General features: G+C 42.9%; 1 protein-coding gene across 3 annotated transcripts in view; it reads left to right on the top strand.

Moving 5' to 3' along the window:
• Positions 1 to 2,895: 2,895 nt before the first annotated feature.
• The window catches only part of ROCK2 (Rho associated coiled-coil containing protein kinase 2), a 153,602-nt gene continuing 142,156 nt past the window's right edge, over positions 2,896 to 14,341 (top strand). For 2 of the 3 annotated variants that reach the window (XM_024192598.3, XM_024192597.3), the window contains exon 1: positions 2,896 to 3,509. In XM_024192598.3, the coding sequence (XP_024048366.2) occupies positions 3,363 to 3,509 (147 nt within the window). In that variant the 5' untranslated portion in view covers positions 2,896 to 3,362. The remainder of the gene's footprint in view (positions 3,510 to 14,341) is intronic. The other variant, XM_024192599.3, reaches the window with a different exon arrangement.

Genomic DNA, 14,341 nt, shown 5'->3' with positions numbered 1-14,341 from the left:
ACCAATATTCCATCCCTTACTTTAATCTCTTATCTAACACACTATGGAAACAACCACCCCTGCCTTTGCTATGTCCAGGATGCCAGCCTGGAGTGCCCATCTGTCAAATTTCCCAATGAGCACCTTCGTGCTTTCTCCCACACTCACTCTTATACATGGGGGGAAGCGCCCTGTAAAAATCTGCAAGGCCACAACCACTTTTAAAACCCACCTATGCCATGATTAGGCACCTGGTTTGCTGTGACCACCGCTTATATGATTGATCACAATCATCTTACTGTTATCTTGTGCTCCCCTCTCTATTTGTTTTCTCTCACCTTATACATAGATTGTAAATTCTCAGGGCATGGGCTGTCATTTTATGTGTATACCTGTTGCTAGGAGTTTATAATAGAGAAGGCAAGGTAAAAGAAATGTGCCTTGCACATGGAAATGGAAAGTGGTGAGGTTTGTGATAGTTCTTAGTTCCTAAGGAAGTTCATTCCACAATCTCAGATTAACTCTGGAGAAGGTTCTGTCTCTCACATAGAAGAGATTTACTCTTAGGCTATGGCTACACTACAGCTTAAGTCGAGATAAATTATATCGCTCAGGGGTGTGAATTAGCCACCCCACTGAGTGACATAACTTACGCTGATTTAAGCACCGGTGTGGACAGCACTATGTCAGCAGGACAGCTTTTCCCGCCGACATAGCTACTGCCACTTGCGGGGATTGGAGTAATTAAGCTGATGTCGGTTTAGAGCGGCTGCACAAAGAGCTTATAGCAGTGCAGCTGCATTAGTTAAACTGCGCCTCTGTAAGCTCTCTAGTGTAGCCATAGCCTTATTGTTGACAGTTCCACTGTGCCAGATGAACAAAGTTATCAACTCTGGTCTTCATCCCGGAGTAGGGGCGTGTGGGATGAAGACCAGAGTTGATAACTCTGGGGGGCAAGCAGGTGCATCTCCCCTCAGTAATCATTGGGGGCACAGAACTTCTCCAGGCCCTGCATAGGTGCCGACTTCCCCTCTTTCCCCTGGGTGCTCGACCCCCCCCACCAGCCCCAGCCCCACTCCACCCCTTCCATGAGGCCCCACCCCCATTCCAACCCCTTCCCAAAGTCCCCGCCCCAACTCTGCCCCCTCCCTGCCCCTATTCTAACTCCTTCCCCAAATCCCCACCCCAGCCCCGCCTCCTCCCCTGAGCGCACCATGTTCCCGCTCCTCCCCCCCCCCAGCGTGCTAAAGCTGTCAAACAGCTGTTTGGCAGCGGCAGCTGGGTGGAAAGCGCTGGGAGATAGGCAGAGGAGTGGGGACGCAGTGCGCTCAGCGGAGGGGGAGGAGGGGCGGGGGTGAGGGGAGTTTGGCTGCCAGGGCTGGGGGGAGGGGAAAGGGAGACAGCGAGTTTCTGTGCCCTCCCCAAAGTGTTCATATTTAAATTCCTGCTCATGCTCCTCTCCCAGAACTTTAACAGTCATTTAGGTATTGTGGGCCCAGGCCACACAGCGCTTTGAAGATCAGGACTGAAACCTTAAACTTAATTGAAATTTAGATGGGAAGCCAGCATAGAGAGAGGACAGGTTTGATGCACTCACAATAGCCTGTGTTACTGAGGATATGTGCTGCTGCCTTTTGTACTAGTTGGAGTTTCTTGTACATATGAATAGTTCTACACTGGGGATGAACTTCCATATGAGGAGAGATTAAAGATTGAAACTGTTCATTTTAGAAAAGAGATGACTAAGGGGGGATATGAGAGAGGTTTATAAAATCATGACTGGTATGAACAAATTCATACGGAAGTGTTATTTATCACTTCACATAACACAAGAACTAAGGGTCACCTGATGAAATTAATAGACAACAGGTTTAAAACAAACAAAAGGAAGTACTTCTTCACACAACACATGGTCGGCCTGTGGAACTTGCTCCGGTGGGATACTGTGAAGGCCAAAAGTATGAGTTAAAAAAAGAATTAGATAAGTTCACAGAAGATAGGTCCATCAATGGTTACTAGTCAAGATGGTCAGGGATGCAACCGCATGCTCTGAGTGTCACTAGCCTGTTTGCTAGGAACTGGAAGTGGGTGACAGAGGATGGATCACTTGATGATTGCCTGTTCTGTTCATTCCTTCTGAAGCATTTGATAGTGGCCACTGTAGGAAAACAGGATACTGGGCTAGACGGACCATTCGTCCGACCCACTACACCTGCTCTTGGGTTCTGAACATCCATGCAGTTTGGGAGCTGTCAGCTCCAGGTCAACCCCTTGCAGGGATGGCACCAGGTGCACAGTGGGTTCTTGAGCTGCACCTTGGGTTGCGGGGAGGGGGGGTGAGAGTTGGTTTGGAGTCACCACCCAATTATTATACAACATGTCTAGGGCTTTATAGGACCAGTTGGTACATACATATATACACACCACTGATGATGGGAAGCTTGTGCCCCCCTCACCGACTCCTCCACGTGCTGGGTTCGCCGCCTTCCTTCTTCACACGCTGACTCAGGAGGAGGCGATGACGACAGGGCGGGTCACCCTGCTATTTTGGCTGGGCTGAGGGCAGCCGGAGACGGCCGGGAAAGCTGCTCAGTGCCCGCTTTTGGGGGTGACACAGCGCTGTCCCCGGGCGGGCCGCCGCTCGGCGCCACTCCCCGCCCCGCCAGCTGAGCTGAGGGGTATAGTTAGGCAATGAGCGAGCGCGGAGCTATGTGTCCTCTGCGCGGGGCGCCGTGTCCGGCCGCTCGGAGCGGAGGCTTGTGGGTAAGGGAGGCCGGCTGCTGGGTGTCAGGCTGAGGGGCGGGAGCCGGAGAATGGGGGTGGCGGGAGGCAGCGGCAGGGACAGTGACTCGCTGCGGGCGGCGGCCGCCCCATGGACTGAGTGACACGGCGAGAGAGGGGCAGCAGCGAGCCTCACGCCGCCGCCGCCGGGAGTCGCTTCTCCCGCCCAGCCGCCGCCAGAGGAGGGGAGCCGGCCTCGAGCGCCGCCCGCCGCTTTCCCTCCGCCGCGGCGGGTGTTTGGCTGGTGCAATGGCCAGGCCGGTGCCGGGGACCCGGCAGTGACTCGGTGCCCGCCCAGAGCCGTCCTGAGCGGGGGGGGAGTCGGGGCCGCCGCGGGAATCTCTCTCCCCCCGCCCCGGCTCCGCGCTGTTCATGCCTTTGCAGCTGAGAGGTGCCCAGGGGCGGAGCAGCCTCAGCAGCGCCCAGTCGGGGAGCGTCCCCTCTGCTCCCCGCCCTGCTCCTGAGACAGGGCCCAGGCCCGGCCGGGAGCCCCCAGCTTCTCCGCAGCGCTAGGCCCCGGAGCAGAGACCGGGGCCGGCTACAGAGTGATCTCCTCCTGCCCGGCAGCTCGCCGCTCGCACAGCCCCGCGGGGAGGGGGAGGATGAGCCAGCTTCAGACAGCGAAGATGTCCGCTCCCCCCCCGCCTGCGCCCCTGGAGCCCGGGGAGGGGGTGACCACGAGCCGCCAGAGGAAGCTGGAGTCCATGATCCGAGACCCTCGGTCCCCAGTCAATGTGGAAAGTTTGCTGGTGAGTTAGACCCACCCCAGGCACAATAGGGGCCGCGGGAGCCTCCCCCTCCCGGGGATGGATCGATCTATGGACGGACTGGCTGGGCGGGATGATAAACAGCGCTCCCCTTGGCTTGTTCGGAGGGCAACGGTTCACTCAAACGTGGACGGGTTTTTGGTAGATGTCCCCTCTCAGCGGGGTGCATACTCACAGCCCCCTTGGCTGAGGGGTTGTGTGTGTGTTGGGGGGAAGAATGGGAAGAGAGAGAGTACTTCCCGATGGGTGGGTTGGGGGGAGCTCTCATTTGATGTCTTTGAAAGGGATGGTGAGTGTTCTCCCTTGGAATGAATTTGGGAGGATGTTGGTGCGATCCCCCCTTGGGATAATGAGGGAAGGCCATGATGGTGAAAATGTGCTCTTGATGGCTGGCTGGCGTTGGGCAGGAGCGGGATGGTAGAGAACTACTCCCCCCTCCCCCAGTGAACTTTGTGTATGTGTGTTGGGGGTGGGGGGCTGTGGAGTGCTTCCTGCTTGACTGGCTGAGGGTTGGCTGAGAGGGTTCCTTTCTTGGATGATGAGGGAAATGCCTTTGGATGGGGGCAGAGAGTTCCTTTCCATTAGCTTTATTTGCACTTAATTTACTCAATCTGGTATTAAGCATGGACTCTAAGATTATTTTGAGAATTGGAAGCAAATACATTTCCCCCCATGTAGTGTCCAGGTGTGTGCCACCTCCTCCTCGGGGCCCCCAAACTAAACCACACTCAATTACTCTGAAGTTAAAGATGAGAGTTGCTGCCCGGAGCATGATGTAGAAACAGTGCAGGAAAAGAACACGCCTAGGAAAGAAATGTATCTTGGGGATATAACAGGGACACTTATTTCCCGTTAGGGTGAATAAATTTCTCTCTGCCTTTTGTAATATAGCATTTTTTCCTTATTTGAGTATGAAGTGCTGTTTCCTTTCTAGGGAAACCCATGCCTCCAAGGAGTGGAAAGGGAGTGTGATCTCCTCATTTGAAACATGTAAACCCTAGAAAGATGGTGAGGGGGAGTCTCAGTGCTTTTACCAGGCATCAGATCTTCTCTGTCAGAATAGTGTTCTGAGGCAGAGAAGTCCTAGTGCCTGCAGCCTGAGTGAAAAGTTTGGATTTTTTTTTTCTTTCTCTGTTCCAAGAGTTGTTCATTGCAGGCACTTATTCTGAGAGGCCATGGGAGTCGTTTGCAAAAATGACTCAGTCCTGTTTGGCTAAAGTACAGGAACTGAGTGAACAGTGTGTGTGTGTGTCTGTGCTGGGGGGTAGGGAGGGGGAGGATGCAGGGATCTCCTGTAATGTGTATTAAGTTCTTTTCATGCCTCTAGTTGTGCTATTCCTGTCATGGATACTCAGAGCCGGTGTACTGTCATCCATGATACTTGGTGGAGAGGGTGGGAAATAGTGCTACTGATTTCGCTGGGCTCTGATAGGGTTTAACCTAGGCCAAAGCAAAGAGAGCTGCCTCCGGGCTTCACTCCCAGCATTTTCATGTTGGTATTTCATTCGGAAAACTTTGACCTATGGCCAGAAAGAGTAGTTTAAAATAGTACAGCAGATCTGAAAAACTCATCAGGTTAATACTTAATGCTGGCTGATTTTTTTTTCACACTTTATTTTCAGCTTTTAAACTCATTATTTTTAGTCCTTGGACTTGGGAGGGTAGATATTGTAAAAGTGCAGTTCTTAATGTGATCTTGAATAAAAATTGCATGATGCAAAATTAAGACCAGTGTCTGCTTGACAATAGTTTAGCATAGTTTATACATTTTGTAAACTTACACCAGTATAATGTAGTTAGATCAGCTTATGCAATAAATGAGACATCACCAGAACAAGGTAAGAGATTTATTGAATAGACTATTAGGGCTTATTTTTTATAGTAAAGGGCATAATTTTGTCACATGCACGCCCTCTTTCTAGAATAGATGCAACTTAAATATTGTTTGGAATGAATAACAGTAGATGAAATGGTATAATGCATATACACAAAATAGTAAAATTTGATCGTCTCAGTTTCATACATCTGAAATAATCAGTTATTAAAGAATTTTGTTGTTGTTGTATGTGAAAGCTGTAGTAATTTTCCTACAGATATTTCCACTCTTAGAGCTTGATAGTGTAGCTTTGTGAAGTTTGGCCTGGTGTTCCATGCTTGTTTTCTCCTAGATTGAATATGATGTACTGCATATGGAAACCTCACATTTAAGTAGAGAGGAAGGTTTCTTTATAAACAGCTGAGTTAGGGCGATTTGTGCTGAAAGTAGAAATGTACTTAAAATGGAAATACAGAGGCAGATATTGGGGATGGGGAAACAGTCTTTAAAAGACTAGTTACATTACAAAAAAGAATGTTACATTATTTTTAGGTTGATGAAATGGTAACTGATCATTGTCTGAATAGGAAGAGTTTAAAACATAAACTATAGAATGAAATCTGAAGTGGAATCTGTTTCCTAATACAGTACATCTAATAAGTCATAAAACAGCTGCTGATCTGCATTTTGTGTGAGTATTTTATTTTCAGTAAGCTGTAGAGAGGGAAAAATAATAGTTTTAATCTGCAGCACATGGTGCAAATTTGAAAGAATTGAAAAGATGAGGTAAGAATTATCTTTCTCTGGATATCAGTTCCACTGCTTAGCACAGGCTATACTATTCAGTAATTTCTAAATGAAGAGATTTTTGCTCTGTGCAGTCTGGAACATGGCTAAATATTGATCGGTAGAGTCTAAGGAGCCCAGTACATAGATGCATAGAGTTTAAGGCCATCTAGTCTGGCCTCCTGTACATAAGAGGCTGTTACATTTCAACCAGCTACTTTTATTGAGCTCAGTATCTTGTTTAATGGTAGCATATCTTCCACAAAGACATCCAGTTTTGATTTGAAGATATCAAGAGAAGGAGAATTCACCACTTCCCTTGATAGTTTGTTCTAATGGTTAATCACCCTCACTGTTTTTGTTTGTTAAATGTGCCTTATTTCTAATTTGTCTGGCTTTAGCTTCCGGACACTGGTTCTTGTTATGCCTTTCTCTGCAATACTGAAGAGTCCTATAGTACCCCATATTTTTTCCCTGTGAAGATACTTACATACTGCAATCAAGTCACCTTTGTCTTCTTTATGATAAACTGAATACATTGAGCTCTTTAAGTCTCACGTTTAAGGCATTTTCTCCAGCCATCAAATTATTGTTGTGCCTCTTGTCTGCACCCACTCCAATTTTTCAAGGTCCTTTTTAAAATATGCACACCAGAAATGTACGCAGTATTCTAGTATTGGTCTCAGTGATGCCATAGACAGGCATAAAAACCCCAAGGAGTTCGGTGGCACTTTAAAGGCTAATGGATTTATTTGGGCATAAGCTTTCATGGGTAAAAAAACCTGAATCTGAAGAAGTGGGTTTTTTACCCACGAAAGCTTATGCTGAAATAAATCTGTTAGTCTTTATGCTGCCACCGGATTCCTCGTTGTTTCTGTGAATACAGCCAAACACGGCTACCCCTCTGATAATAGACAGACATAAATTGCTTCCTTACTCCTACTTACTACTCCACTTGTATATCTAAAGATTGCATTTGTTCTTTTTGCCACAGCATCACTCTTCAGTGGGAGCTCATGTTGAGTTGCTTGTCCACTGTGACCCCTAATTCTTTTTCAGAATCACTGTTTTCCAGGACATAGTCATCTATTCTGTAGGTATGGCCTGCATTTTTTCCCTGTAGATGTATGACCTAATGTTTGGGTGTATTAAAACATGTTTTGTTTGAATGGACCCAGCTTACTAAGCGATGCAAATTGCTCTGTAGGTCTCATTATTATTTACCGTTCTGTCAGTCTGTCATTCACAAATTTATTGGAAGTGATTTTATATTTACTTCCAGATCATTGATAAAAATGTTGAATAGTGTCAGGTGTAGTACTGATCCCTTTAGAACCCTACTAGAGATACCCCTATTCAGTGATGATTCCCCATTGATACCTGCTTTTTTACATCTGTCAGATAGTTCTTAGTCCATTTAACTCATGCTTCGTTATACACCAGTATTATACACTTCATTTATGTAACAGTTGTATCACTCAATGGGTTTTTCTTTGTTAGGATTTAAAAGTGTATTGATAAGTGTTTGCGAATACTTAACATGTTCTAAAAGTCTAGTGCAGACAAGGCAGTGTAGACTGAAGGGTTGAAGCTAGGTTCCTCCCCTGATTCAACTCTATCAGTTTAGCACACATGACATTCTAATATTTTAGTGTAGACTTTATTAGCTAACACCTAAACAATACAGTGTAGACTTTAACAGATGCTAAAGACAAATCCAATGTAAATGAGAAGCTAAGAGAACAGTAATAGTAGTAGTTGAGTGTTAAATATCTTGGTATATTCATGTCTTCAAAATTTAAAGAGTTAAAAACAAATTGCCTATTTAATTAAAATTCACTTACTTTCTTAAAATGAAGTTGATTTATAAACATATATTTAAATTTGTTTAAATACATTGAATGGGGGATGGGAGACAACCCCAAATCAAATATTTTCTGGTAAATCCTAGGACCTATATCAAGCATAGATGTGACATATATTTTCTGAGAGTAGGTAAGGGAAAAGAATGCCAGCTATGTCTATATTCAGTACTGTCATCGATTAAATAAATACCAACCGTATTCCAGCTGTGTTAATTCAGGCCCCAATTCCAAAAGCTGATCTGCATTAGCAGATCACTGAGCAGAGCCGCATTGATTTAGGGCCTTCATGTTGTCATAAGAGTCTGTCACATGGATCAGTTTGCAGGAGAGGGTCTTTAATAAGTAAAACTTTAGAATCAATTCCCATTTTCTCTTCTAATAGAAAAGCTATTTGATTGGCATGAATTTACCGCTGCATAATTTTGAATGAGTAATATTAGTCCATCATTTGTTAGTTTGCACAGTCAAACACCTGGAAGAGCTCAGTCAACATGTCACTAGTTCTGATCTGGAGAGTTAGGGCAATAAACTAGTGGGAAGACCAAATGATCTTTTGTCTGTGGAGAGGCCGTTTGTTTCATGCAGTTCTTGGTAAGACAGTGAATTGAACTTGCAAGAATTAGGCCAAGTCTACACTACCATTTACTTCAGTATAACTTCTGTGTCTCAGGTGTGTGAATAAGCCCACCCACCTGAGTGGTGTAAATTACACCACCCTAAGCGCCAGTGTGGACAGTGCTATGTCCCCAGGAGAAACTCTCTACTGCCTCTTGTGGAGGTGGATTATTACGTAGTGTATCTTCACCAGATGCGCTACAGCAGTGCAGCTGCGCCAATGTAGCACTTCTAGTGTAGACTAGCCCTTAGTCAACATCAGGGTTCCTAAATAATTCTGGTTTATTGATCCAAAATCCCTCCCCGCTTGCTTTGCTTGCTTTTTTTTTTTTTTTTAAATCTTTATAATTCCAGAAGTTTGATTAAGGAGCAAAAGCAGCTGAAAAAAATGAGCTTTTATAGCAGTAGAACTGCTTGACTTTTGTTGCTTGTTCATCATTTGCAAACAGTCTTAACGGCGGTCTTCCTAGTACAGCTGACCGGAGGATGACAATTCTGTTTCATTGCAGCTTTCTTGGTTTGAAAATCTGTTTTTGTTCTGCTTTGGAACAGAAACAAAACTTTTCATTTTGGCAAAAACGTTCTGACAAGTTCTACTTCTTTAGGTCTTGTTGCTGCAAACTCATCCATGTGGGTGGACCTTTGTGCAGCCCCATTGACTTCCGCATAGGGACTGTCTGCTGTAAAGATCAGCATGAATCAGTGTGCAAGATTGGGTCCTTAATTAGCACCCTTTCTCTTATCAATAGCTGCAGTGATTTAAGGGAAAATGAACTATACAGATTTGTGAATTAACTATGTTTTTTTTTTTTATTTTAAAAATGTAGATTGAAATAAATGTAGGGTGTCTTGCTTATGCTCAACCTTCCTCCCACCAAGTGGAGGATGAGTGTATGTATTCATAAAAAAAACTGTCTATAGTAAATATAACTTCGTTTTGAATAATGAAATATTCTTTTGTTAGCTACTAACCTATTATTAATACAATCTGTATCATAAATAATTGGTCTCATTGTTAGCTGAAGGTTTCCAGTTTATTAAATTCAAAACTTTGCTTACATTTAAAAAAAAGACTTATCTCCATTGTTCTCTTAATACATGTTGGGACTTGCCAGTGTTTCATCTGCAGAAAGTAACTTTGACCATATCACTTGCATGGAGAAGCTGTGTGTATATTTTAAGGATGTAAATGATTGAGTCCTAAGAAATAGATTACACGGTAAAGAAAAAAAAATCATGGATTAAATTTTATATTCTTACTCAAACTTTGCTTAAGCTGTTATCAAAAACCACCAAATGTTTTTAGTAACAGATTTATTTAAAATACTTTTTTCAGTGGCATACAGCTTTAGTTAAGGACAAGAGTACTGTGTTTATTCTGGCAACCTTTATAAGGAATAAACCTTTTTAATTAGTCTATAACTGTGTAAACAAAACACTGAAGTTAGTGCTTAGTTCCTAAGTCACATGTACTGTGTGTCAGGCCTTCCCTACAACAGGGAAATGTTAAAAAAAATTCCCACCATTGTTTGGAGTCCTAGTGTAGATGGGATGTCAGCTGCTTGCCCTGTTCCAAGCACTATATTCATTAGATCTGCCATGAGCAAAGTTATGTGACACAGTGCTTAAAATGGTGGCAGTGGCCACTAATCAATCTATACCATGGCTGCAATTTTACTAACAACATTGTTGCTATTTTGGGAAATTTGGACAGAATTCTCTAGTGTAGGCAGGGCCTTATTCAATTACAGGTGCTTGTTGGAAGCAGCTCTAACACTCTCTTTTTCTACGTTCATGTGCTGTTGTGACAGTTACTGAAATAGTTTACTTATTCAAAATATTTTTGCATAAAATGACATGTAACTAAAATGAAAATCATTCTGATTTTGACTTGGCTATTGCTATTACTATATTGTACTCCGTGTCTCTTTCACACAGAAAACATAATTTAGCATATTTTATATATATATATATATATAGTAGATGATTTATGTCTATTTAATTGGTGACTGACAGTTTAGTGCTGTCTTGATGCTGTAATGATCTCTGGTTAACATAACAGGAAAACAGAGAATTGCAATATCTTCAAGTTACTGCACATTAATATAAACAGCTTGGACAGTCTTGGGAGCCTGGGGGGTGGGGGGGTTTAATACCAGTTCCCACTATATTTAAGTTGTCTAATGCTTTCCAGTATGAAAAATTCTTGCAACTTTTATTTGAGATTCTCTACCATTTCCTTTTTTTTTTTTTTTTTTAAACAATCCTTTGAAATTTGGCAGGGAGAAACCCCTGAGCCAACCTCCCTCCCCCCCATGAAATTTGTTCAGGGTTTGGCTGAGAGAGAAACTTCTGAAAATTGCCATTTCTCTTCTGTTGCTTGTAGTGTTGCCAGAATAACTGAACGTGAACATTCTAATATAAGCCTGGTCCCCTACTGCAGCAGCATTAGACACTGCACTGGGATGGGAATCCTGGGAGTGGACATGCTCTCTGAAAGGGGGAGGATAGCTGAGCCAGGCTCCTCCCAACCCCTCCCCCCAAAATATAGCATATAGCCTTAGTGGTCCTTATTTTCCCTCAACACCCCCCCTCCCCCCGCCCTCCCCAGTCTCTGTGGGCACCACATGGGGAAGGAGTTCCTGCTACTGCTTTGGCAGGGGGGGAAGAGAGCTGGATTCCCACCGCCCTCCAATGATGATGTTGTTATAGTTGTACACAATATATATATTTTTACCTTTTTCCTAACTTTTCAACTTAAATAATAATATTTTAACTTGAGCTTTTAAAAAGTCTTAATTTCTGAGAAATAATGTGTGATTGTGTAATACAACCCCATCATAGCAGTTCTATCCAGGGGAGCAGAATTAATGTTGCACACACAGTCTAAACTTTTGAATTCTTTAGTGTGGAACTTCAATGTTCACTTAATGCAATTTTTTTTAGTGGAATATATCTTCAGTTTGTAAAGAAAGTGCTTGGGATGGAATCGTTCACATTGACAGTGAAAAGTGATAGCTAAGAAAAATGAAGAGACTCTCAGGTAATCAAATGTTGTTTAAAGCTGCTGGCTTAGTGAAAATAAGGAGAACATTTTAATGAACATTGTATACGTGCAACCCATTAATTCATAGAAGCATTTTGGGGTCCTGATCTTGCAATGGATTCACCCATGTGGATCAGGGCCTTAACTTAAATATCTTAATAAGCACCAGGTCAGTTTGGCTTGGTAATTTATTTAGGCACGTATAAATTTGGATTGTAGGTTACTGACTCTCCCTTTTCTCCTTCTGTGACTGAAGACAACTCCTTGAATTACTCATGTATCAAGGTGATGCTGACAGCTTGTTCTTGTAGTATAGTCACCAATGTTTACTTTTTTGTTGTTCTTTAGTTAATAGTTTCTTGTGGAACCTCAGATCATTATGAAAATTTTTTTTTGAGCGACACCCATATCAGTGTGAAACAGACCAGGGGGTGAACTAGAAATAGAATGCCATATTTTTGCATGGTAGAACTTTACTGTCTAGCAAAGTGAAAATATGCAAACCCCAATAATATTTTCCTAGAAAGCCACTGTTACCATGCCACTCCTTAGCAATGGTTCAATGTGCTATTGTGAGGAGACTTCAGGACTGAATTTACTAATGTTATGAATTATTAGCCTAAAAAACTAAAACCACAAAGCCTTTGTATTCTGCGTTCCCTGAACTTGCTGCAAAAACCACCCATTGATACAGAATTTTCTTTCAGAACTCAAGCTTACTCTTTTTAAAACAAATTGTTTCTAGCTGTTATGTTTGCAAAGAAAATCTTCAAAATGTAAACTGAGTTATGCAATACTGTCTGCCTGAGTGTTTTGGTAGCCTGAAACAATAGTTTTGAAAGGTGTGAATCGCTTAGTCCATCTTAATGATGTGTTATCTCTGAAACCCAAAGAAGACAATTTAAATGTCAGCATTAACTATTTCACTGCTGTTCATTTTAGCATAAATATCCACTTACTGTACTTATCCCACATGTGCTTTTCATGTTTTTGGGGTGGCAGGAGCTCCAGTTATTTCCTACTTAGCTGCCAAAGTGTCTAGCCAACAGTGCAGTTATGTATTATCAATACTAAAAACCTGTAACATGACAAACTGAAAATATGGAGACTGCAAAATAAACTGACGTTATATAAATGTATTTTCATTTTCTTATTCAATAAACTAATTTTTTTTTTTAAATGTACATTAATTTGCTCTCAGGCTTAGTTTACTATATCAGAACAACACAGAACCCATGATGCCTTGTTAAAGAATTTAGATCTAGCTTTTGGTTGAATATGCCACGCCTTGAGTAGAGATATGTTATCTAAGGTACATTTGGGGATGCAGTTTATTTTTATTACATTTCTTTGCTAATCTACAGGGTGGATAAAAATAGATGATTTTTTTTTAAATAGATTTTTTGTTTGTCAGGGTTTTTTTTGTATTTAAATTAAACACATTTTTCTTTTGAAATTGACAACCTTTGGTAAGCCCTAATTTACTATAATTTATTCAAATCATTTAAGTTAAATACCAATAACAGAAAAGGAAGTATGTGTTTGCTGCTGGAGTTTTAAAGAAAGTCAAATCACTGAACTGGTGGAAGTCATAGGCTTAGCACCTGGAACCAGAGTTTGTTGAAGTACTAAACCCGTTTTGGACAGCAGTAGGCCTCTTCTGCGGGTGTAGAGAGAACATATTTTCTTCATTTCAGTTTAACAAACCAGTTGGGAGTTGAATTCACAGAAAAGCTTGTTTTAAACATAAGAACAAGAGAAGGGCGATACTGGGTCAGACTAATGGTCCATCTATCTCAGTATCTTCTGACAGTGGCTGGGGCAAGATGCTTCAGAGGCAGTGAACAGAACAGGGCAGTTTATTGCATGACCCATCCCCTGTAATCCAGTCCCAGCTTCTAGCAGTCAGAGGTTTAGGGACATCCAGAGTATGGGTTGCATCGCTGACCATCTTAACCAATAGCCATTGATGGACCTATCCACCTGAACTTATCTAATTTTTTTTTAACTCGGTTATACTTTTGGCTTTTTCAGCATCCTCTGGCAATGAGTTTCACAGGTTGACTGTGCGCTGTATGAAGAAGAAATTCCTTATGTTTGTTTTAAACCTGCTGCCTATTAAGTTCTTTGGGTTACCACTGGTTCGTGTGCTATATGAAGGAGTAAATAACACTTACTTTCTCCATACCATTAATGATTTTGTAGACCTCAATAATTAGGGCCCTACCAAATTCACACTCCATTTTTATCAGTTTTGTGGTCATAGGATTTTAAAAATCATAAATTTCATGGTTTCAGATATTTTAAATCTGAAATTTCATGGTGGTGTAACCATGGGGGTTCTGATCCAAAAGGTGGCTGTAAGGGGTGGGAGTCGCAGTATTGCCACCCTTACTTCTGTGCTGGTGGTGGTGGCACTGCCTTCAGAGCTGGGCTCCCAACCAGCAGTTGCGGAGCTACCTGAAGTTCCCGGAAATGGGTCTCACCCCGCTCCGGGAGGGCCCCTGCAGGGGAAGAGGAAGTCCTGTCCCTCCCCAGCCTGGCCGGGACTAGCATCTGGAGACTGGTGCATGGTAACAACCCCCAGGCCCTGCACTAGCCAGATTTCACAGGTGAGACAAGATTTCACAGGGGAGATCAGATTTCATGGTCCATGATGCATTTTTCACGGCCATGAATTTGGTAG

The sequence above is a fragment of the Terrapene carolina genome, unplaced genomic scaffold (genome assembly GCF_002925995.2).
Source record: "Terrapene carolina triunguis isolate 2854851 unplaced genomic scaffold, T_m_triunguis-2.0 Scaffold42, whole genome shotgun sequence".
In the NCBI taxonomy this organism is placed as follows: domain Eukaryota; kingdom Metazoa; phylum Chordata; order Testudines; family Emydidae; genus Terrapene; species Terrapene triunguis.
Note: the sequence above shows the minus strand (reverse complement) of the source record. Positions and strands in the feature narration are given on the sequence as shown.